Consider the following 26,156-nt stretch of genomic DNA (forward strand, 5'->3'; position numbering starts at 1 on the left):
ACAATATATCACTAACATTCTTGCTGCTACTTCCATTCTCTTTTATTGCAGAAATAAAATACATCATGATTTACATCTGATTAGCTTTTCATTTTGCATTCACAAAATATTAACTGTAAACTAGGGAATACATATTATCTGACATTTGTACTTGTTAGTCAGTGTTCTCAGTATGTTTCTATTGAAAACAGAAAACATTCAAGAGCTATATTCATGATAATTTAATACTTGCATATCCAAGTGATTATAACAAAGAAATACAGAACCAAAATGATGATTTTAACTCAGATCTACTCAGTATACATCTTATTTTAATTGTATTTCCATTTATTTTCTATTAACTGATGCCTATCTGCAAGATCATAGTTTCATTCTTAGCACTTCTCTAAAGCAGAAAAGCAGCAGCAAAGCTGGAGTAAAATATTTCATGTGTTTAAAATAACCAAGATAGAAAAAGAACACTTCAGTTATTATACAAATGCCAGATTTTGATTCAGAATGGATGGTAGTATTCACCAGCTACCATCAACATATATAACTGAGATTTCCAATACAGGAAAATCTACCAGGAGAACAGCAGTCCTAACTGGTCTCTGGTTGGCAGGAGAGAGTAACAATCCCCAAAGTGGGGCTGCGCATACACACGTCTGCAGCTGTGCACTCTTAGGTTACCAGCACTGCGCATGCATGAGCTCTCCCCGTTCCTCAGTTCTTACTCTATCCCAAATGATGGCATGAGAAGGCCAGAATCCCGAAGTAGAAGAGAGGGAACACCAACGGGGACATTCATCTTGAAGAACATCAGTTACTATCGAGATGAACAACCTCCTCTTCGATGGAGAGATGTCCCCACGGGTGCTCTACATTAGATGACTACAAAGCTATTTCTGGTAAGAGAGGTAGAGACTTTGGATCTGGCAGAAAAGCAGTAGAAAGAACTGCCTTAGCTTGTTTCAGGTTGGAGAGAAATCCCCGTGAAAGGTCATAGTCCTTTGCAAACATGTGGTTGGAGGACCGTGTAAGCAGTTGCGCAAATGTCTCTTATGGGTGTGTCAAACAGATCTGTGATGGGGTAACCCCACTATTGGAAGATGCCTGGCAATATGTGCGGATTCATTTGCCACTTGAGTTTGGTCAGGAGGGCTCTGCTGAGTGTGTCTGTCATTGTGTTCAGGGTGTCCAGAAGGTGCACTGCAGTAATATTTATGTTGTATTTCAGGTACCAGTTCTAAAGTGCTATGGCCTCTGTGCAAAGTGCTCGAGACCAGGCTCCGCCCTGACAATTTATTTAAAACATCGTTACGACATTGTCTATTTACAGTCTGACATGACTGTTGGCGATGAACAGGAGGAATTTGGTGCATGCATTCCTGAGTGCTTGGAGTTCCAGGATGTTTATACATAGGTTCTTGTCGCTGCTGGACCACAGACTCTGGCATGTGTGATGTCATAGGTTGGCGCTCCATCCTATACGAGACACATCTGTCAGCATGGAGATGGACGGTTCTGGTGGGTGGAAGAGGACGCTGGAACAAAGGTTCTGTGGACTTAACCACCAGTGTAAGGATTTCTTTACTATCATTGGGAGGACTAGGGATTTGGATAGTGGGTGGACATTGGGTCTGTAAACCTGTCCGAGCCAGCCCTGTAAGCATCTCATGTGAAGGCGAGCATTGTTGTCAATGAAATGGCATGCTGCCATGAACAGCTAAAGGCATTTGAGTGCCATTGCACAGGGGCTGGATAGTAAGGTGTTTACCGAGGACACAATTTTTTGGAAACAGTCCATAGGGAGGGATGTGGTAGCCCTTGCTGAGTCATGCTCCTATAAATTCTATCTTTTGTGTAGTTGATTTGGTTTCATTCACTTGCAGGCTGAGTTGTCGGAATAGGTGTCTTGTGATTGACAGTGAAAAGCAGGAATTGTCGTGTGAGCGTGCCTTGAGGAGGCAGTTGTCCAGGTAAGGAAATATAATAACGCTTTGTTTTCTCAGATATGCTATGACAACTGCCAGAACCTCTGAAAAGACCCTCAGGGCTGTTGAGAGTCCGAATGGAAGCATCCTGTATTTGTAATGTTGCGAATCTACACTGAAACGAAGAAAACATCTATGAGCAGGGTAGATGGCAATGTGAAAATAGGCATCTTGCAAGTCAAGGGACGAGAATCAATTGTCCTGTTCCAACACCGATAATACAGTGGAAAGTGTTACCATCTTGATTTTTTGTTTCTGAATGAATTTATTGAAGGGCTGAAGGTCTAATATGGGTCTCCATCCTCCCAATCTTTTTTCCGTCAGGAAGTAATGGGAGCAGTACCCTTTGAACTTAAATTGTGTGAGGATTGATTCAATTGCACCCAATGTGCAAAAGGTGCTCTTCCTCTTGTTGAAGTAGAATCTCATGAGAGTGGTCCCTAAAGAGGGACCGGGAAGGAGGGTGGGAAAGGAATAGAGACACAAAGGGGATAAGATAGCCTCTCTCAATTATCTGAAGGACCCATCTGTCAGAGGATATACGTTGCCAGTTGTTAAAGAAGAGGAATATTTCACTCTGTGTCGTTTCCAGCCATGTTGGTGCCTTTGATAATATTGCCATTTGTCCCAGTATTGCCAGTGAAGGTATGGCATCGGTGGGGGTACCCAAGCATTGCCATAATATGAAAGCATATTCCCAATTTCTTGCTGAGATCTGGAAGAGTAAATAGTCTCATCTGTGTAAGGAAAACTGCCTGGGGAAAAAAACCTAGAAAATTCATCTTCAGATTCGGATGAAAATCTTCCCTGGCAAAGTGATCTCTGTGATGTTAACATAGCAGGAAAATAATCAGGATCTAAAAATGGTGAGTTAAAAATAGATGAGACTAACAAGTCTCTATGCTGAGTGTAGTGCACAGCTGGTGTCGTCAGTGCCGTAAAGGGAGGCAAAGACACTACTGAGGCATTGAATCATGCCTTGGTGCCGAGTAGACCAGCCACCACGTTAGACGTCTCTGTGGTGGAGGCAGAGGCACTTGTTGATATGGTCGACACCGCGCTCTTATGCAGCGCTGGTGAGATTATATCCGTGCTGGATGCTGCTACAGCTGATGAGGCAGGCAACTTGAAGCCTGACATCTCAGAGTATGGTTTAGCACATGTCTGTTTGTTAGCTGCACTGGTGGCTCCCAAGATGCCTAGAATGTTATACGTACTGAGATGCGATGCAGCCATCGTTCTTGGCACCGGCCAGGAGGGAAACAGCTGTTTCGGTACTATAGCCCCATGAGGTAGAGGAGGTTTTCTTTTTGGTGGGCTTTTTGGTTATGTTTATGTTCCTCAGCTGTTGGCCCAGGTCAGAAGCTGGTCTGAGAAAATTCTCACATAAAAATAGCTTGAGATGGAGGTCTCTGTCTTTTCATGCCCGCAATTTCAACTTTGCATAATGAGGGCATTTTTGAGACATCTGCTGCTCTCCAAGGCAGCGGATGCTTTGTGAATGCCCATCCGATATGGGTTAGGCACTTTACATGAGGAGCAGCGTTTAAAACCTGGTGTGCCAGGCATGATGTTGAAACCAGTCAATAACTGCAGGAAGGGGTAAACTGGGAGAAAAATTTATACTAGTCTAGTTTTCTTCTAAGCTAACTAACAACAATAGTAAACTGGGGAGAGAAAACTTGGTTTTGAATGGAGATAAGTATGTAGATGCAAAGAAACTAGGGAATTAAGGAGCACTTCTGATGTCCATCTGTAGCCAGAAGCAGTATAGAAGGAATTGAGGACAGGGGGAGGGAGGGTGGACTGCGCATGCGGGATGTCTGCCACCTAAGAGTGTGCAGCTCCAGATGCATGCATGTGCAGCCCCAGGCACACTGCTCTGAAATCTCTGATCTAAGGCTCAGTGGGCAGAGCACCGACCTAATATGGAGCACCCACAAGGACATCTCTAAAAGAAGAACTAGACAACTTCCCAACTCTCAGAAGTTTCCACCTACTTTCTGTCATTTTCATAATCCAATGCGAAATTTTCATTTATGCTTTAAATTCTTCCGTAAAGTTTCAAACCCATCTAATCTACTGAAAGAAGTGTTTGTAAAATGGTTTTAAATGTCATTAGTGTGTTACCCATGTGCATAACATACAAGCTTGTTAAACACATTTTTAAAAGCATTCAGAATCAGGTTGGAATCTCTGTTCTTGTGTAACTGTCAATCTAAAACAAGTCAAGGAATCAGATATCTACACACTCAAACAGATTAGCTGAAAGTTTTACTTTTGTGTATAAAACATGCATTGGCGTTCATGATATTTATGATTCAGTGAGGACCCCCTTTTTTTTTTGCCGTGTTGACAGAGTCTTAAAAACTGCAATATAAACATGCAGATAAAACATATAATTCCTTTTCAGAAAAGCCTGCCCAACTAAGCTTGGCTCAACTAAAATCAAAGAGAATTTGGCCATTGTCTTCAGTGGTGCTGGGATTTCACAGTGTGTGCCTAAGTAAAAACTAGCTTTTCAAATCCTATTTTATGAAAATCTGACTCCCAATGTCATGGTACAAGACTATACTTCTCATATCTCAGTACATCTCCTACTTGTCCTGAAATATGAAAAGTATTACCTAGATTATCTGATGTAATCAGCAGTACATAATTGACTTCTATTTTCATGTACAATACAAATCAATTTACTGTGATATTTTGGTATAAGCAAGGTTATAGAAAACTAACTTTGAACTTTATAAACCACTGGGACAATTATTCTACCCAAACAGATTTTTTTTTCACAGTAGGGATCACATCTTAGTAGGGATACCCTTTAGCTTATGCACACAAATATATCAACTAATCAAGCTATTTATTCTTCAGGCTAGGATAGATAGATAGATAGATAGATAGATAGATAGATAGATAGATAGATAGATAGATAGATAGATAGATAGATAGATAGATAGATAGATCTATTTTTACATACTTGGAAATCACACAGATACTATATTTATGAGCGGCACATTCAGTAGACACATTTAAAAGTACATTCAAGTTCTAGAGATATTTTTGATTCAAGTGGTACCTGATTTTTTAGCACAGGGAGTATTGCAGAAACTGGTAATATAATTAAAACAGAATGAACTTCAGAAATGCATTCACTGTAGAAAAATCAGACATAGAAAGCTGCACATGGTAATGTAAAAGTCTCAACTTATTTCAGTATTTAAGCAGGAAGTTTGTTTCACAAGTCATGATGGATATACTACATTTGCTTTTTAACCATCCATGCTAATTAACTAAATGCAACAGCTTTTAATGCATCAGATATAGGGATATTAACTAAATATTGGCTTTGCTGACTTTGTAATTTTGTATATTATATTTTTCATTCAAACTCTGCATGTTTTAAAAAAACTAACTGAATTTCACTTTCACGCACAATAAGAAGCAATAATACAAGTATATCGGAACAACAGAAAATTGCTTTACTGTATTAAGTCATTTTGAACACAGTGGAGCTTACCTCAGACCAAAGATGTGAGATTGTTCATAATTGAATAAAGAGTGAATTTTAGCTTCTGAATTCAAAATTATAAGTCTGTCAATTACATCCTGCAAAAAGAAGATATCAATATAAAATTCTCACTCATCTTCTTATATTAAAAATAGTTGGAAAACACAGCATTATTATTTATTCAAAATGTTTAAAAAAAACCCTAAATTTTGTAACAAAGCTTTTATATTTAATGTTTTTGCTCCCATTGAAGTCAATGGTGCAGAACAAGGCCAATATAAAAAGCCAGAAACACATAACTCAGTTAAATGTGTCACGATAGTGAAATATTAAAAATTTTAAATTACTATTGTATGTGAATATAGGAGTAAAATGGTAAAGTGTTTTTTAGTGTTTTTGAAATATGTACCGTTCTTTTCATTTTATTTAGTATCTAGCTAATGTGACAAAATTTCAGGCATTAAAATAATATGTACAGGCAGTCCCCGGGTTACATACAAGATAGGGACTGTAGGTTTGTTCTTAAGTTGAATCTGTATGTAAGTTGGAACTGGCATCCAGATTCAGCCGCTGCTGAAACTGACCGCCAGTTCTGACTTACATACAGAATCAACTTAAGAACCCCAAGCGTCCCCAAGTCAGCTGCTGCTGAAACTGATCAGCAGCTGATTCCAGGAAGCCCGGGGCAGAGCAACTCTGCCTCGGGCTTCCTGTAGTCAGCGCTGGTCAATTTCAGCAGCGGCTAAATCAGGACGCCTGGGGCAGAGCAGCTGGGGTGCTGCTGGGTTGCTCCAGTAGCTCCGCTCCTCGGCACTCCTGGACCAACCCAGCAGCACCCCATCTGCTCTGCCCCAGGCGTCCTGATTCAGCCGCTGCTGAAACTGACCAGCAGCGGCTGAATCAGGACCAGAGCAGCTGGGGTGCTGCTGGGTTGGACCAGTAGCGCCCAGAGCGGCGCTGCGGGACCAACCGGCAGCACCCCAGCTGCTCTGCCACAGGCGTCCGGAGAAAAGCCTAGTCTGCTGGGGGGGGGGGGGCGTACTAGCTGCGCCCCCCCCCCACCCCAGCAGACCAGGAAGACACGGGCGGCGGACCGAGACGCACCACGGTCCCACCGCCTGGGTCCCCCGTGGCTTTGCTCCCCGTCTCCCTGGTCTGCTGGAGACCAGCAGACCAGGGAGATGGGGAGCAAAGCCTCTGAGGACGCCGGCAGCGGGACAGCCGCCGGGCGTCTGGGCTGTCCCGCTGCTGGCTTCCCCCGTGGCTTTGCAAAGCCTCGGGGAAGCCGGCAGCGGGACAGCCTGGGCGCGCCTGGGGTGCCCCGCTGCCCGAGCCCCCCCCTTGGCTTTGCAAAGCCGCGGGGAAGCCGGCAGCGGAGCAGTCCAGGCGCGCCTGGGCTGCCTCGCTGCCCGAGCCCCCCCGCAGCTTTGCAAAGCCAAGGGGAAGCCGGCAGTGGAGCAGTCCAGGCGCGCCTCGGCTGCCTCGCTGCCCGAGCCCCCCCCCCTTGGCTTTGCAAAGCTGCGGGGAAGCCGGCAGCGGAGCAGTCCAGGCGCGCCTGGGCTGCCTCGCTGCCCGAGCCCCCCCGCAGCTTTGCAAAGCCAAGGGGAAGCCGGCAGTGGAGCTGCCCCTTTAAAATGGTGCTGCCCCTTTAAAATGCCTAAGCCCCATGGAGCTGGGGGTCAGCTCGGTTGTCCCCAGCTAACCCCGGGTTCAGAGCGGCATTTCCCCAGAACCCGGGGTCAGCTGGGGAGCCACGGGCTCAGCTGTGCAGCGCTGCCCCTTTGAAATGCTGCCTCCACTGATCCCAGGCTAGGGGCTGCCTCCGCTGAGCCCATGACTAGGAGCCATGGAGAGCCACTTGGGTGGAAAAGGCTTGACAAATTCTGAGAGGGGAGCGACCAAATCCCTTGTGGTCATAAAAGATTCAGCAATTTGGGGATCCCAAGACACCAAATTATTCATAAAGGATGGGTTCACCTATAAAACTTTGAAAATCATCTGTTTTACTGTCCTTGATTATATTAGCCAAGAGATTTCTGGGAACCTGATTGGGTTTGGTCAGGGGGAGGCAGCCAAGCTAATTGCCTGTTGCCTCCTTGTGGCAGATGTCCAGTGCAGGTACTCCAGAGAAAAGCTATATAGTGGCTAGATAAATGGCTTGGAAAAGGACTTAAAGAGAGGTGTGCATAAAAGGAACAAAGGGGGTAATTGGAGACTCATGTGAATAGTACAGAAGTGAGCCAACTTTCCATTCTTATGGCCCACCTTCACCCTCCTATAAGGTGAATTTTAAGGTCCCAGCAACAGATTTGTCAGAGAAGCCTAAGAGAGAGAGCTGGCAATATCCTCCCCTGGACACACTGAGTATGGTAAGATCCCAACAGTACATTTGCTGGAGGGACTTGGATGGAAAAGAGGAGCAATTGATGGGAGCCTCCCCCCACCATCACCAACTCTCCGCCCCACCCCCCAGGTATGGGAAGGTCTGGCAAACAAATTTGCTAGAGGGTTGGATGGAAAAAGAGGGGGAGCTGGTAAAAACCCTATCAGTAATTATAAAATAAACATGTGGTTGCCTCATTGTATACTTCTATATGCTGGCTAGTCTCAGACATATAATAATAAAATTACAGCCTGATTAAACCCATATCAAATATATCTTGGGGTTTTTTTTTTTTTGATATAGCCAGACAACAACTGCCTCTTCTGCCCTCTCTATGTTTTAGCAAGGAGTCAAGGATGGAGCACTGCAGAGAGATACAAGGGTTCTAAAGAGTGACAGGCAGACATCTAAGCTATGGATGGGTATTATGAGGGAATAATAATTTGAAGGAAATGGAAAAGATGTGAAGTCGTACAGGGGCCAAAAGAAGATTCTAGGTTGTGGAGAAACATGGGCATATACGAGTGGAGAGAGCATAATTTGGAGAATATTTATGAATTTTTACTACTATCCATGTGAGCAACTATCAACACTGAAATAATATGTCTTTACAAGTCTAGGAAATTCCTCCAGAGAAAAAGGTTTATTAAAAAATAAGTTAAAGGTGCTCCAGACCAGTATTTCTCAACCTTTTTTTAATAAAGTATCCCTTTTTAAAAAAAAAAAATACGTACCCACAGTACCTATAGTTTTCAGACACACAATTTTTTTTTCCACCATTAAACAACTTAACCAGAGCCGGGTGGGCAATGGAATTTTTGGGTGTAAAAAGTATAAAAATAATAGAGTTATAAAACTTAAAACAAAAATTCAGTTTTCTCCAAATTTCAGTTGTGTTGATGTACCCCCCAGACTTCTCTCGAGTACCCCTAAGGGTACTTGTACCACTGGTTAAGAAACACTGCTCCAGACTATATTCCACCAACCCAGATTTATAAAACTAGGAAATCACTACTTAAGTTTCACCTGATCCATAGTAAGTGTGTTAGATTAGCAGGTTATAGACTAGTCGAGTAACCGCATGAATTCTTTCATTTAATTGACTATTCTATAGTCCCCAAAGGTGGGGCCAGCAGCCAGTGTGCTCCACCTCCACTCCCTCAGAGCCCCATGCCATCACGCTCTGCTGCCTCTGTATCAGAGGCAGAAGGGGCGCCAGGCGGGAGCCAATTTAAAAACCAGCTCCCCTCGCAGACTGGCTGCCTGCCACCCCACACTGCTGCCTCTGTTACAGCCTCTGTCCATGGGGAGCTCGGACACCCACACAGATGGGCTGCTGCTTGGGTCCATGCTTGCTGCAGACAGAAGTTACTTCACAGCAATCTCTCCTATCCCCACTTATAAAGGCAGCAGCGTGGGGGTTGGCAAGCAGGACCATGGAGCTGGCTTCCCCCAGCACCGGCTCCTGCTTCTTCAACCTTTGTTGCCTCTGATACAGAGACAGCAAGGGAGGGGAGGAATGCGAGTAGTTGAGAAGATTAACTGATAAGCCTAGGCTTATCAGTTAATCATACTCTACTATTCATCTACATCCCTAATCCACAGACATTCAAATATGATTTTGCTTTCTTCATATTACATCACTTGTTTACACCGCTATCAACAAATGACTACTCCACTCCTATGCCTCACAAAACATTTAATTTTTACTCTGAATACAATTAACTATTGAAAACAAAAAATACCACCATACTGCCTCATTAATTATCTAAATAGTGTTAGAAGATTTTAAAGAGTAACTTCCAAACATGACAATTTCAAAAATTATTTTCTCTTTTTAAAATATTTCCTTCTACATGATTTTCATGCACAACTAAAAATCTACACCATAAAAATAACAAAATATTTTTTACAAAACTTGGTAGTGTAAATATAGCCATATTTATGTTGATGGTTTACAGACTTCAACAACTCTAATTTTTTGTTACATTACATATTTGTCACTACAATGGGTGTGCTTTTTGGAAAATAAAATGAAAATATATATGCTTCATTTAAACCATTGCTCTGGGGTGGAGCTAGAGATGAGGGGTTCAATATACAGGATGCCTCAGGGAGAGAGGACTATCCCAGCCTCATCACAGCAGCTTGGGACCTGATGAGAAACACCTCTCCATGGCCACTGAAGTTCTAGCAAGCACAGCCAGTGCAGAAGTACATGTCCCCTGGCTGGGACAAGTCCAGGTTCATCTGCCTCCTGCACTCTCAAGCCAGAGGGAGGAATGCAGCAAACTCTTTACTTTCCCCTCATTCCCTGATAAATGGGAACAGCCAGCAGAGTCCCTATATGCAAGGCTCGACAGATAATGTAATCTATTCGCCCGTGGCAAGTAGATTACAAACGGAAGAGCCGGTGCAGAGCGATCTGCGTATGTGCAGAAGGCAGAACAGCGCGAAACTGCGCAGCTGGCGAGCGGGCCTCACCATTGCTTGGTGAGCCCTGCCTATATGAATCAGTGGGAGGAAAGAGGAGCTTCAGCCCACCAAGCCCCTCCTAATAGCCTGGGGGCCAGAAGGCTCAAAGCTGGGGCAGTCTTAGATGGGGGGAGGAATGCATACCCAGACAGCCCCTTTCACCTGCCTGATGATTCTGTCTCTTCTCTCTATGTTTTTCTGAGAAGCAATCCCATTCCAGGCCCATCCCATTTTCCTGGCACAACCAAAACCTTACCTTGCTTTAATTTATAAGAGGAAGATGTATTCCATATATTACCATTTAGGAGGCGTTCTTAAACAGACAAACTCTCTCAAACTTATAGTAGATTATGTATATGTATGCACAGGGCTCACGGAACCGCGGAGAGCCCCGCTTGCCAGCCGTGCTGTCCGGCGATCTGCACATGTGCAGATCGTTCTGCGCATGCGCAGATCTCCTGAATCCGGCTCTTCCGGGTTACAATCTACTCGCCACAGGCGAGTAGATTGTATTATTTGTCAAGCCCTGTGTATGTATGATATAGATATTTGCATACATATGCTCATGTGCACATACACAAACTTAGAAATGTTCATATATATTTCTCTTGTTCCTGAGAACAGATTTGTAATGTAAGTGAGGAGAGAAAGTAAGACCTTCAAAATTAGGTAAAGATTTCATATTATCCAATGTACTCTGTGCATATGCTGCCCTCATGCTGTACATAATAAAAAATGCAAAACCAAAACTCTATCACTGAACAGAAAATAGAGCATGCCTTTAATTATTAATCTACTACTTGTTCAGTCAAAATGTGTAACCACTCTGTAGTATTTTGAAAAAAAAAAAGGCGAAGAAAACAAGTACTTACAATAACATTTGTAGGAACTTCACGGAGAGAATATTCTGGTTTATTTAGTAACTTCTGATTACCTATCAGCTCATAAATAGCAGGATAGGATAGCAAATTTACCAGCACTAGAAAAGACTTAAAAACAAAAAAAAGATTGATCCTGTGAACCTTTGTATATAAACATTTAATAGCATTTAACTGGCCCTTAATTAAAACAATATAAAGAAGTAAGGCCCATGTCTCGGCCTCACCCTACTGGGCAGTGTGAAGTTAAAACAGGAGACACATCTATGCGAGCATAAGGGTCATTCCCATGCACAAAGACTTTGTGAACTGATGGGCTGTCGCACTGACAAAGCGAATGGCCCAGTAAGAGTTGAGAATTCTTCCATGAAACAATGTTGATAAAATGCCTCATTTAGGACATTAATGAAACTACCTGTCTATGTATATACAGTAGTAACAAATTGAACAAAATAAGATAATTTCTCACCTTCTGACAGCTTCGGTCAATAGGATCTACTGGAGTAGAACTGGGATGAGTTACTCTAAGTTCATCTCTTCCACACTCCAGAACAGCCCATAATTCAGTTATAAGTGCTTTTATAAACCCTAAAATTTAATACCTGATTTAGTCACAAAAATGCTTAAAAAAAAAACAAGTAAAATAAAACTGAAAATTCCATACTAGGTAGAACAAATCTTAAGAACAGATTACCTCAGTGACTATCCTCATTCTATCCATAATAATATGATCCACCTTTCTTCACACTGATGATTGAATAATATTATTGTCACCACTACAGCAACTTTTTACAAGGAAAAGTAACGTTAATGTAGAGAATATATTTTTGCATTTTTGTTTGTTCTGATATGAGTAAGTAAACTAGAAACAAAGAGGGCCCAGTATTTTGTCACAAGTTAGCGTTTACAGACCACAATTTGGGAACCGTAAGTTATGCAATACCACTGATCTAGAAACAGGATTTAAGATAAATTGTATGGAAACAACCTCCTTGCACTTGTATAATAAAGTAAATTAGATTTACATAAAGAGAAAGAATAGGGTTTTTTGTACAGCTGCCAATGCCAATCTACTACAATGTGCAGGGTCAGTTTTAGGGGCAGGTGATCCAGCTTTGGTGGCACTAGGCTCAGGGAGCTGTTTTTGTTGTTAGCAACAAAAGGGAAAACTGAATGTTTGGAATAAAATGTCTTAAGTATTCCATACATGGATTCATTTTTCACAAACTGCCTAGAATATTTTGGGCATTTGTAGAATCTTATGGAATCTTCCAGACATTCTGAGAGCTATATTTTCCTTGAACTCCCTAGAATGTTGTAAGCCGTGCCCTTGTGGGTATATAAGGAGTGAAGTATCACCAATCAGTAAATTAATTATAAGATTAAATGAGAGTCCCGTTGTGATATTGCAAATCTTGTTTTATTGTGTCTTTATAAAAGTACACTTGTGTTTTAAGAACTGAAGAATGTAAGAAGTGATTAATAAACAACGTATTTAATGAGATGCCAGAAATACCTATCAAACCCCTACTTATGCAACAATATAAAATGAATACTGTTATTACTTTTGCAACGCTTAACACATAATGTTTGATAATGTCCCAAGACTGCAGAACATAGGCTTTCCTTTTCCTAATACTGACTTTTTCCCCCACAGAAAATAAAAGATGTTCCCAAAGAAGTCTTCAAGACAGTATTGGAAGTGAAAAGTGCAACTGCAATCTGGTAAGCAGCAATGGATGAATTTGATGGAAAAATATCTTGAACAGAACAACACTGACCAGACTTCAAGCAATAGCAATGGTCCCAATGCAAAAGAAATTGAGAAGTGAAGTTTAAATGATGGAAGTCTTCTTACTAAGGAATTAGCAGATTTACCTGAAGGTAAGAAATGGAAATGTGAGAAAAATGATGGGGAATCATTCTGTTTTCCTAGAGGGATAAAGGAGAGTGATGATAAAAAAAATCTAGTTTACATGAAAAGGAGAGAAAAGATGAAGAAGAATCAGCCTTGTATGATGAAATGAGAAAAAATGCACATTGCAAATCAATACATCAGATCCTGTTTTAAAGCCAGTAATCCTAACTTCTGCTGATATTGATCACAGAATTTTGGACAAGAGTGTGATGTTTTCAATAAATGAGCAGAAGTAACACTTCTCAAAGTTACACTGCAAAAGAGTGCTTGAGAATGGCGATACTGAATCAGCATTGGTATTGGCTAGTGTACTCTAACTGACCAAATGTTCTGTTTCTGTTGCAAAACAAAAAAAAATTTACAAGAATGCAAAATCATTGCTTGCACTTTTTGAGTGTAATTACTGGTATAATTTAGCTGATATCATGAAGCAACATGAAAACTCACCCAGACATTTTATGGCCTATCCTAGATGGAGAAGGGTCAAGTCTTAAGCAAAATAAATACATGACTGTGAAAAACCAGCACTGGAGGGATATGTAGAAACCCAGCACTGCTAATGTAGAAACCCAGCACTGGAGGGATATGTTCCAGCATCTGATCTCAATTACCCTCTTTCTTGAAAAGAATAATTTGGCTTTCTAGGGCTCATAGTATAAGTTGTTCACTGAACAGAATGGTAATGTCCTCAGTATGGTAACATATTGATGTGGTTCAGCAAACCAAAATACTACACCACAATAATGGACTGCACTCTCGACATTAGTCACAGTGAAAATATGTCATCTGTTGACAACAAGGTACATAGCTGTACCAAAATAAAGGAAAATTATATCCCGTTTCATTTTGTGATGATTCTACTGGAAAATGCCAACAGAACAGTTTATTAACATTCTAAACATACATAAAACTTCAGGATTGCTGTGGACAAGACTACAACAATGGCATAAAAATGAAGGGACGAAACAGTGACATCCAGGAAAGAATACTTGTATTGTATCCAAAAGTTTTCTTCATGGCTTATAGCTGCCATTCCTTCAACCTGATTGTGGCAGACGAGGCAGCATCTTCTTTAGATTCAAGATCTTTCTTTGGAGTACTGCATCTTGTTTTCAGAATCAACTATTAGATAACAGATCCTCACAGACAATGTTACAAAATTGACCATGAAGCTACTATATAACATTCACAAGGAGAGCCACACTGACAGCCTAAGACCAGTAATGTACCAAGTGGCTGAGATTTGCTATGTTCTAATGGAACTGGGGCATTCAAATAAAGTCAAAGCCAGAATCTGACACAAAGTGCAAAGCTTGGCAAACCAGATCACTGATTTCAAATGTTTGTTTTCATTTGTGGGTTGGCAATATTATACAATGTTATAAGCAAGGGTATCAACTGACATTGTGGTCCATCACAACAACTTATTGCTTTAATGAGAAATTGCCTTGATTTCATTATGGAATACAGAGATCAAGTAAATGGCAGAAAATTAGGTGTTCCTGTTTTCATACAGATATATATTCATCAGAACGAGAGATGTGTTTGTTATGAAGGCAGAGAGTAGGTGAAAGGAAACTCAGAAGCATTCAAGAGGGAGATTTTCTGATTATTCACCGACACTTCTAGTGTTTCAATAGAAGAAATGTTTGGAGAAATGAAAAAGACCTGAGAATTTTTGTATGCCCTTGGTAAGCTACGGGTGGACAGGAAAATAATCTTAAAAAATTGTACAGACCTTCACAAGACACTGATACGTGGGAAATGTTCAGATATTAACATGAAAGACTTCTGTGCTGAGATGGACAAAATCTGTCACATTCAGCAACATAGGCATTCTCCACTCCAAGCTCTCCAAAAGTGAGAAAAGTGATTTTTTTTTAACTAAAGGATTAGGGTTAACATTCTAAAGCTGTCATTTGTTATAATACTATTTAATACTGTTCCAAACAGTGTTGGTGCACAGTTAGGGATGTTACTCACAGTAGCTGGTGTTCTTACTGCCAACCAGGCTGCCGCGGCTCTGTCCCTACTGTCGGGCTGGTGCACAGCCCCGATCGGGCTGCTGCAGCACAACCCCACTGGCAGACCAGCATGCACAACCTGGCCCAGCCCCAGATGGGTTCCTGAAGCCCCAGCTCCACTGCCCCAGCGCCAAACAGGCTTCCCCTGTGGGGCTGCCATGGCCAGGCTGCCACGTCTCTGTCCCCAGAGCTGGGCCTACATGCAGCTCCCATCAGGTTGCCGCAGCACAATCCCACTGCCAGGTTAGCACACATGGGCTGCCTCAGCCCCAACTGGGTTGTCGGGCTGACTCTGACCTGCTACCACAGCCATAGTACCGCCATCAGCCCCAGCTGGATTGCTGATGCCCAGCCCCACTTCCATCAGCCTGGCCTTGCCCGGGACTTTCAGATGCTGGCCCTCACATCCTGGGACTCTCTTGTTCAGCAACATCCATGGTCCTGCTAGATCACAGATGTTGTCGGACAAGAGAGTCTTGGTTTAGGGAGATGCAATCTGTAGTATCTTTTGATGTTTAGACCTATCCATTTTCCCATACTTTTGGGAAGTGAGTGGGTCATGAAAATGGTGCATCAGTTAAAGAAGTTGGTATTTATTATGATTTGTTGATGAGTAAGAAAGGTTTGTGATTTTTATGACTGGTTCATTTTGTAACATTCATTAATGTATTCATGCATTTCGTTGAAAGGATAGGTAAATTTCTTTGAAAAAAAAAAGTTAAAAGAGGAACATTCTTTTAATATGCTATCTTAGCTTCCTCAGAGTATACAAGATCATATTCCTCCAACTGCAAAAACTTAAATGCATAAAGTATGTGACTGCACTTAAGAAAAAGTGTTTAAAAAAATAACTTTCCAGGCACAAAAAAATCAGCAGGCACCAAAGTAGTCATTGCTAATATTTCATATCTATCTTAATCACATCTGATTTTATCTTATTTAGAATTATTTTATTTCAGCTCATGATAGTACAATATATCCGTACCTAAGATAATGTTCACATTTAAAATTACCTGAATGCTGCAGAGCTACTGCCCCTGGAGATGTTGCTGCCATTTGTGTAACCATCACTCCATAACCAAACCTTTCACATCCACTCACCTATTCATAATAAATGTAACAGATAAAAGAAGTTTGGAGCATACCACCAAGATGTTCATAGTCTCAAATGTTCTCTTTATGTATTTTTACTTGCTCCCTGCAAAACTAAATTCTGTAAACAAATGTATCTAGACCTGTCAGGATCACATTACAACACAAGCATGTTTGTTTAGCAAGTAAAGGAATTTCTTCCTTTATGATTTCGAAGTATAAATAGCATAACATACAGCATGTGCAGCTTCTGCACAAGATAACAACCTTTTAATTCTGTAATCTCCCAAATCCTTTACACCCACTGATTCAGAGGAGGGGACCGCAAAACCTTTTAAATTTCTATATGATACCATGTTTTGCCTCCATAATTGAATGCATAATTCCCAATCAACCAGCAACTTCATACACCACAGCAGAAACACTAATCGCAGAACTTATCCCAGCAACAAATCTCACTGTCAAGTCTGCCCACTCATAACCTAGTGACACCATCACAGGACGTAATCATGCCATCAAAAAGCTCATTCACATGCACATCTACTAATGTAATATATGTCTTTATGTGCCAACAATTTCCCTCTGCCATGTACATCAGACAAACCAGACTCTCTCTATACAACAGAATAAATGGACACAAATTAGACGTTAGGAATGGCAACATGCAAAAACAAGTGGGGTAGCACTTTAACCTCCCTGGACACAGTTTTGGATTCTCAAATTGCCAATTTTAGCAAAAACCTTCAAAACCAGACTGCAACCATAACTGCTGAGCTATCATTCATATGCAAATTTGACACCTTGAAACAAGGTTTAAATAAACACATGGAATGGTTCTCACATTACTATAAGTAATTTCCCATCCAGGTACTTCCCTGTTCTAATCACTTCTGGTGATGAGCCACACCCAACTCTGATTTAATTAGCACTGATGTCATACTCCCCTGTCTGTGTCCCTTCCTTTTTTCTTCTTTTCTCTTCAGCATCTGAGGAAATAAGTTGTAGCTCACAAAAGCTTATGGCCTAGTGCCCTAATATATTTGCTAGTCTTTAAAGTGCCATCAGGCTCCTTGTTGTTTTTATAATTTCCTATGTAATTTGATGTCTGCTATGATAGATCTCGTCATTTTACTAGCAATTGACACACATACATTTGAATGTATATACATCACTGTGCACTGGTCCAACTAAGGATTAACTAGGACCCAAAATTCAACTTAGTATAAAACAGCAACCTTTTGCTTAACATTTTGAGCTGAAAAATAACAGTGACAATATCTGACATTAATGTTGACATTCTGCAGAGAAACAACTGAAATAAAATCAATCTACCACACATTTAGAATGTTGGATTACCTTTTAACTTAACTCTTCCAATAAAGTAATAGGCAAACAATTGTTTATGGGCTTCCCTTCTAAATACCTTAATTAAAAAGTGATTGTACTAGATACTGACATGCCTACCTGAATTTTTTTTGAGAATTTGCTGAACATAAAAGTTACACATTCATTGAGGGTTCCTGTATTCTGAAGTAGTAGTAGTCCTTTTGGAGTAGCAGCAAAATGTAATAAATCATCTAATAAAGTCTCTTCCCATACCATACTGAAAATGATAGAAAAAGAAAACAAATTAAAAATATTTTTAAAAGCTATGAAGAGCAAGAGAAAATATAAACTATTCAGTTTTTAAAAATCTACATTTCACCTACGTAGATGGTAGCAAGAGCAACTACTTCTTGGGGTTTAAGCTATGTACGAAAAACAGCACTGTATATAATTACTGGAACCAAATTGAAGATCACAGAAAAGATCTCAGGGGTATGTCTACACTGCCACCCTAGTTCGAACTAGGGAGGCTAATGTAGGCATTGGAACTTGCAAATGAAGCCCGGGATTTAAATATCCCGAGCTTTATTTGCATGTTCCCAGGTGCCACCATTTTTAAATGCCCCGTAGTTCGAACTACCTGCATGCGGCTACATGCGTCACGGACTAGGTAGTTCGAATTAAAGCTCCTAATTCGAACTATCTAGTCCATGCCACGTGTAGCCACGGGCAGGTAGTTCAAACTACAGGGCATTTAAAAATGGCGGCGCTCGGGAACATGCAAATAAAGCTCGGGATATTTAATACCAGGCTTCATTTGCAAGTTCGAATGCCTACATTAGCCACCTTAGTTCGAACTAGGGTGGCAATGTAGAAATAACATCACATAAAGAGACAGCATGTTCCAGTCTTTAAAAAACACAACCAGGAGCCAGAAGTCTTAGGCTCTAATTCCTGATTCTGCAGGTGACTTATTTAATTTCTCAATTTCCCCAGCTGTAAAGTGGGAATAAGATTGCTTTCTCAGCTCAGTATAGCATTTTGAGAGTGAGAGATAAAAAGTATTATATAACCGCAAAATATTAGTAAAACTCTTTGTAGGTGTTATATCATACATGACACGATGCTAGAAAATGGGCATGACATTTATGAAATGAGGTGCTGTTATTTACAATAATAATCCACATGTGGGCTCAGTAAGCCTATGTGCTTTCTTTCCAAACTATTATATTTTTCAGGTGTTCAGTGAGAAACATTTTATATGTATTAATGGGTAGGGTATAACCAGGGAAAAGATTACTATTAAACACACCCAAAACACCCTCGAAGCAAGAAAGAGAATCCCAGCATTGAAATTATCTCTCACCAGATACCATCTCATCACTGGATTCACTTTTTAATCCTAGTTTCCAGAACACATGGACTTTAATTTCTGGGTCTAAGATCGCTTGGTGGATGTTTGATTCCCACCAGCAGCAGTGAAAGGTATAAGCAGAAACCACCCTTCTAAGAATGGTTAAACACCACTTAAAACGTCAGCCACTGTACCTAAAAACTTGAAGTAATTTTTTATTTAGTGGAAAACAAATGCTTAATCTAAAAAATAATTTCTTGGAGGATTTTATCCTATAAAAAACTATCAAATTCAGCAGTTGGGATGGGATTGTTGTTTATAGTTCACTGGAATTGACTATTGGCAGCCATCTCCAGCCGAGCACTATCTATAGGCTTTTCATATTCAACAATGATTTAAAGTCACTACAGTCACTTTACAAAATGGGAAAAAATAAACTAACAAATATTGTTTTAATCCCTATACAAATTAGATATTGAAGCTTTTGGAAATGACCCACAGGAAGTAAAAAAAAGAGAAAACGGCACATATAAATCTATCAACAGTCTTTAATAACATGTTTTTTACATCCCACATTCATATGCAGCATGGAGTTCACATATTTCTCACCATGTAAATCTGAACATGCAAAAAGCTACTCGGGAAATGAAGTCAGTATTAACATCAAAATAGAGATGTCTTTTCTTTCACTATGAGAGTGGCTTTCAACCAGTAATCTCACAATGTGATGTTCTAAAGCATTGATGGCATTCAGCAAAAAAAGAATTGTGTCAACTATTTTGTTTTACAACTTCTAATTAATATTTTCCCAGATAAATTTTGATCCACACAGATAGCAAATTATGAGTCATCTCATAATTTGCTAGGAAGGTCTAAAATGAGAAACTGACACTCAAGACCTGTACTGACTTCTAGCTACCAGCCTGCTCCTAGTAAAAGCTTAAGGGTATGTCTACGCTAGCTCGTTAATTCGAACTAGGTAGGCAAATGAGGAGACCAGAGTTGCAAATGAAGCCCGGGATTTAAATATCCCGCGCTTATTTGCATGTTCTTGTCCGGTCGCCATTTCCTCATAGAATGAGGAGTAACAGTTAATTCGAACTAAGGACTTACTTCGAATTAACGTTCAGGTTAATGAAATTTCAAAATGGCGACCGGACGGGAACATGCAAATAAAGCCCGGGATATTTAAATCCCAGGCTTCATTTGCAACTCCGGTCTCCTCGTTTGCCTACCTAGCTCGAATTAACGAGCTAGTGTTGACATACCCTAAGAAAACTTATGCACCTAATAGCTGTCCTGAAAGTCAACAAACCTGAGCTGTGGTGTATTAGTGTATTTTACCCAAATATGAACAGATGGAGCAGTACTTACATGTTTTGTGGCTCTTGATTTCCTGATGAAATGGAATCTGTCCCAGGTACAGGAGTAGGAATTCTTTCTGAAAGCACACTAGCCTATGAAATTTAAAAAAAAAAAATTATTATTTACCTAATTTTAACTGACAGCACTTCTTAGAAGTTCTGACTATCAATAGCAAAAGGGGTGGAAGTATAGTAAAGAGGGCATTAGTCTGGTACTTGGGAGAGGTGAATTCAATTCCCTGCTAGGTCAACAGGCTTCCCATGTCTTATATAAGGCACTTAACGACAGATTTTTAAAAGGTATTTAGGCTTCTATCTGCAACTTTAAGTGTCTAAATACTTTTACAAATCTGACCCTTAGTTTCTGTAGTCACAGAGTCTCACATGTAAATAGGATAACAAGCAGTTCCCTACTTCACAGGGGTATATTGAGGATAAAGGTATTAAAGATTCTGAAACACTCAGCTACTATAGTAATTGAGCCGCACAAGTGCTTCAATTACATAAAACAGATTAGTTGAAATAAATATAGAATATGTTTTAATGGGAATATATTTCAAAGTGGCACTATAATTTCTGTTAGTAAAATATATTTTTATTCTGAACCTTTATTCATTTCTTTTCACTCAAACTATTTTTAAATGATAGTAACAACATAAACAAAATCTGCACACTGTAGTATGTGTTACTTTAGTGGGGAATGACACTTTAATTCTGCTTCTCTAAGTATGCCGTTCTAGTAGGATTCTCACTCCTCGATCTCAGCTCCTTAGTGTGAGCCTAGCAGAACTTCACAAGCTTTTGTGGAATTTTTGGTGGTTGATGGAAGCCCAAGTCACTACCTTAGCCATTATGAGCCAGGATAGGTAGAAATGGTATCCCTAACCTCTGTTTCTCTGGAGGTGGGTGATAGGGGAGGGATCACATGAGGATTACCTGTTGTGATCCCTCCTTCTGGGGCATCTGGTATAGGCCACTGTCAGCAGACAGGATAATGGGCTAGATGGACCTTTTGTCTGACCAAATATGTCTGTTCTCATGTTCTTATTAACTCTAGAAATTTCCTACAGGTTGGACCTCCCAAAACCAGGACTCTCTAGTCCAGCAACTCCCAAAGTCTGGCAGGACCACGGATGTACCTGGACCGGGGACCCTGGCTGGGAGCCCCAGTGGCAAGAGGGCTGGCAGCTCACAGCCTGGCAGGACTGGGCCCAGGGCCAGAGCCCCAGTAGCAGAGCAGGGACTGGAGCTGCAGCAGCCACCGCAACCCTGATAGTAGAGGCCAGGGATACAGCAGCCCTAGTAGCGGGGCTGGGGACTAGGGATATAAGCTACTAGTCCCTCGACTTTTCTCTTCTCCCACCCCCTGCCTCTATCAAGAGGTAGCAAGGGGGGGGAGCAGTTCTCCCCAGCACTGTCTCCTCTGGGGAGGGCAGGAGAGGCAGAGGAGTAGTGGGACCGGGCACGAGCTGGGAGCCTGCCGCCTCTTAATACATTTAAAAAGCAGAAGTGTAGCAGCGGGGACCCAGAGCGAGCTCGGACAGCTGATTCCCAGCCCATGCCGGGTCCCCCCACTGCACTTCAGCCTTTTAAATGTATTAAAAGCCTGCCAGCTCTTAATACAGTTAAAAGACAGAGACACAGAAGGGTTAGCTCTCAGGGCCGGGAGCTAACCCCACTGCAGTTCCCCAGAATATGGACTAATTGACTAGTCAATGGAAATTCCATTGACTAGTCGATGAGTTGATTAAACTAAACATTCCTACTGGGGACACTGCAGTTCGGGCTGCCGGGGCTGCAGCAGCATGACAGTTCTACGGGGGGGAAAGGGCTGAGGTGGGCAATAGGGAGAGGTGGTGGGCTGGGGGACTGGTAGCAGGGGACCTCTTCTGGTCCAGCAAATTCCCTTGTTCAGGACTGCTCATATCCAAAGAGTGCAGGACGAGAGAGGTCCAACCTGTAGTTAGCTCTTTCTTGACCATGGCAAGCAAAGGAGCAATTCACCCAAACTGTGCCACTCCAATCACCATTTCAACTTCAACTCATTTAACATTATTTGGATATGATATCCTGTACTCTTAGTCACACATTTCCAGTTAGGCCTAATATTTTATGATTTTTTCCCAAAACTTTTTTGCCACAATTGACCCTAAAATGCAAATAAGGCCCGGATCTCCAAATAACCTTTGACTTTCCAATGAGGCCTTTTTTTATGTTTAGTAAATATTTTGGTGCATTTTTTTCCTTCGTGCTTTCTTTGGGGTTCTAAAAAAAACTCCTGTGATTTCCTTTGATAATGCCACTTATAAATCAAAATATGATGATTGTCACTGTGCTGAGATTTTATTAGTACCCTCTTATGTTGAGTAAGGAAATTCAGTGTCAGAAAAAATACTTAACGCTACAGTATTCAAAGTAAAACAAAATTAATACGCACCAAAATAAACACTAATATACAAAATGTCCTGGGATACTATGCCAGAGTTATGAATCAAAGTAATTCAATTACACTAATAAACAGCTATCTGTCCAGTTGTAAAATACTGTGGCAGGTTTATCAGAAATGTGAATATTAAGTTTGTAAGTTCTGTATCACATGTTCTGTATCACTTTTTTATTAGCACAACAATACAATCTTGAAAAAAATTGAAAAAAATGTAATTCTATTTCCATCTTTTACGTGGTATAGAAAGAATTGCACATAATATATTTTTAAAACTCTGAGGAAAAATACAAACTTTCTGAAATGTTGTAGGTAACTGTTTTATTATAAAATGTTATTATAAAATTTCACATAAATGGAACAAAGTTCTTTTTTGTATCTATAGAGTTCAGTGCTCTCAACTATAGGATACGGGGGTCTTTACTGCATATTAGCTTTGATCTGATCTGAAGAAAGAAGCATCTTCTGAATAATCAATACACAAATAAATATACCAAACAACCCTATTAATAGTCAGAAAAACAGTCAAAACATTTGATATGGATGCTAATATAAAAGTTATCTGAAAAATTATTTTTTTTCATTTAAGATAAATGATTTAAGATTTTTAGGTTTTAAGTAAGGATAGGAATATCAAACTCCTTAATAAACTGATAGTGGATATTATAGATTATGTAATTTCAGATGCATAATTTCAGTTAGCATAATGAAGTTATATTATAAACATGCATATGATCAGATAGATCCATATAATTACGAAGTAAGCTGTTAGCATTTTCTGGCTCTGTGAACTCTACTTTTATCTTCTTTTTCGTCATGCCAGCATCTGCCCCAGAATTCTATTACTGCCATGCACTTGATGATAAGCACATTTTAGTGGCTTTGCTTGCAGAGTGAAACAGTTCCTTAGCTGTCTTACTGGAAAGTGCTTATGTTCAGAAGTGAAGTGCTAAAAGAGTTATGGATCAGTTACTACAGCAAGTATGTCCATTCATTGGGAAAGAGATACTATGATCAAAATATTTGAAAGTACAAAAAGGTCACAGATTTATAGGTGCTGCAAGGGTGAGCTCAAATATTAAGTATCAAGAAAAAGCTGTGTCATGGGGAGTTAAAATAAAAACTCTAAAAATAGTTTGAAAATATGTGGGTTATGTTTTCAAACTATTTTTACAGTTATTATTTTAGAGGCTGGTAATGGAATTCTCCAATTGTCCCATTTTTAGCACCTGCCAGAACGCTGCACAGATAAAATGGTTACTTACCTCTTGTAATTGTTGTTCTTCAGGATGTATTGCTCATGTCCATTCCATATATGTGTGTGCATGCTGCATGCACAGGCCATTGGGAGTGTTTTCCTTCAGTGGTACCTGTCAGGGAGCTCCCTAGAGTGGCACTTGCATATGCACACATATAATCCCCTGCCATCTTGCCACCCCTTCCAGGAGGCATAAGGGAGCTGTCGAAAAAGGCTTTCTCTCTCAACAGACCTTCCTCTAGACTGCTGCTTTTTGCCGACAAAGTGCAGAATCAGCAAAATGTGGTGGCCATTTTTATGCAAATTAGGCACGAGATATTTAAATCCCTGCCTCAATTGCAATGTCGACCTGCCTAATCTGCATCCCTCTGTCAGCAGAGGGATGCAGTCTAGACATACCCTGAGAGACAATTTGAGCATCTCAAAGGACCTGCTGAGTTGATCTGCCAGCACATTCTGCAACCCAGGAAGGTAGGAGACTACAGGGTGAATGGCATGGGTGATGCAGAATTCCCACAGGAGGAAAGCTTCCCAGAACAGGGGACGGGCGTGAGCTTCACCCTGTTTATATAAAACATTGTTGCCGTGTTGTCTGTCTGGATTGAAATGCACCTATTTCAAAAATGTGGAAGGAAAGCATGGCAAGCAAGGCAAATAGCCCTCAACTCCCTAATGCTGATATGCGGGGAAAGGTCTGTGGGGGACCACATAACTTGAGTCCGTAGGCCCCCAAGGTGGGCTTCCCATCCCATGTCAGAGGCATCCATCACCAACCAAATCAATGGGAAAGGGCTGCTAAATGGCATTCTGCTGCAAATCACCTCCTCCTGCAACCACCAGTCAAGGGACCTCAGTTACCACCATGTCCATGGGCTGGAACTTGTGAACTTGCACCAACGAAAGCTGAAGCGGGCAAAGCCTGAGATTGATGTGCCACACCACATATGTGCCCGCTGCCACAAAGGCTAGCAGCCTTGTACAACTCCAGGCTGTGTTGACGGGGGACAGACAGAGCCTCAGAACAGCCTCTTTTATTGCTAGGAAATGGGTTGTAGGCAGGGAGGCCATGGCTGTTGTAGTGTTGACAGCCTCCCCTCCCTCCCCCAACTCTATCCTTTGAGTGGGAACTAGGGTGGACTTGGCCTCGTTCAAAATGAGACCTAGCTGGAGAAATACATCCCTGACTAGGGATATGTTATCCAGCACCTGGATAGCGGAGGATCCTCTTATGAGCCCTTCGTTTAGATACGGGTAAACCTGAACCTGCTTCTTGCACAGAAAAGTGACGATGACTGCCATGCATTTGGTAAACAACCTTAGGGGCCATGGTGGAGCTGAGAACTCAATTTCCTTTACTATCTTATTTAGATTATTGATGGACATGTTCATGCTATAGTCTCAACTTGCCCTCTGAAGCAGGATACAAAAATAGCAGCTGTACCATAGTGATATGTTTGATAGATTTTTCATTCTCACTATTCTTCATGTTCATCTTCTGTATGTCAAATTTAAGTTTTGTGCCCAAATGATGGTCTGTACTATGACAAAAGAATTCAATGTGCCTAGAGGTGTGTATGCAAGCCTAGCTATATCACTTGTAGCACTTCATCACAGCAGGTAATTGGAAATGCCCATCAAAAGCTTATAAGATTTCATATGCCATAAAAATTTAATAAAATAAGTTATACAGTTTTTAAAGTTAGACTGAAAATAATCCTCATCACAAAGATAGACAACCCAGGAAACTACAGACCGGTCAGTTTAACGTCTGTCCCAGGGAAGATAATAGAGCAGGTAATTAAGGAAATCATATGCAAACACTTGGAAGGTAATAAAGTGATAGGGAATAGCCAGCATGGGTTTGTGAAGAACAAGTCATGCCAAACTAATCTGATAGCTTTCTTTGAGCCTTGTGGATAAGGGAGAAGCGGTGGATGTCATATACCTAGACTTTAGTAAGGCATTTGATACGGTCTCGCATGATATTCTTCTTGATAAAACTAGGCAAATATAACTTGGATAGGGCCACGACAAGGTGGGTGTATAATTGGCTGGATAACCGTAGTCAGAGAGTTGTTGTTAACGGTGCTAAATCCTGCTGGAAAGGGATAACAAGTGGAGTTCCGCAAGGGTCTGTTTTGGGACCCGTACTGT

The 26,156-nt window shown here is 41.0% G+C and overlaps 1 protein-coding gene across 8 annotated transcripts in view; it reads right to left on the reverse strand.

Annotated features, from left to right (window-relative positions):
* Positions 1-26,156, reverse strand: part of TBC1D32 (TBC1 domain family member 32) — a 210,858-nt gene that overhangs the window by 112,203 nt on the left and 72,499 nt on the right. For all 8 annotated transcript variants that reach the window (XR_012902654.2, XM_014577943.4, XM_075924062.2 and 5 more), the window contains 6 exons: positions 20,312-20,394; positions 17,722-17,860; positions 16,179-16,266; positions 11,693-11,811; positions 11,218-11,334; positions 5,497-5,585 (listed from right to left, as the gene is read on the reverse strand). Coding sequence is in view for 7 of the 8 variants with exons in the window: in XM_014577943.4 (XP_014433429.3) it covers positions 5,497-5,585; positions 11,218-11,334; positions 11,693-11,811; positions 16,179-16,266; positions 17,722-17,860; positions 20,312-20,394 (635 nt within the window). In the remaining variant the exon portion in view is untranslated. The remainder of the gene's footprint in view (positions 1-5,496; positions 5,586-11,217; positions 11,335-11,692; positions 11,812-16,178; positions 16,267-17,721; positions 17,861-20,311; positions 20,395-26,156) is intronic.

This window comes from Pelodiscus sinensis, chromosome 3, assembly GCF_052426305.1.
Source record: "Pelodiscus sinensis isolate ZL-2025 chromosome 3, ASM5242630v1, whole genome shotgun sequence".
Lineage (NCBI taxonomy): Eukaryota > Metazoa > Chordata > Testudines > Trionychidae > Pelodiscus > Pelodiscus sinensis.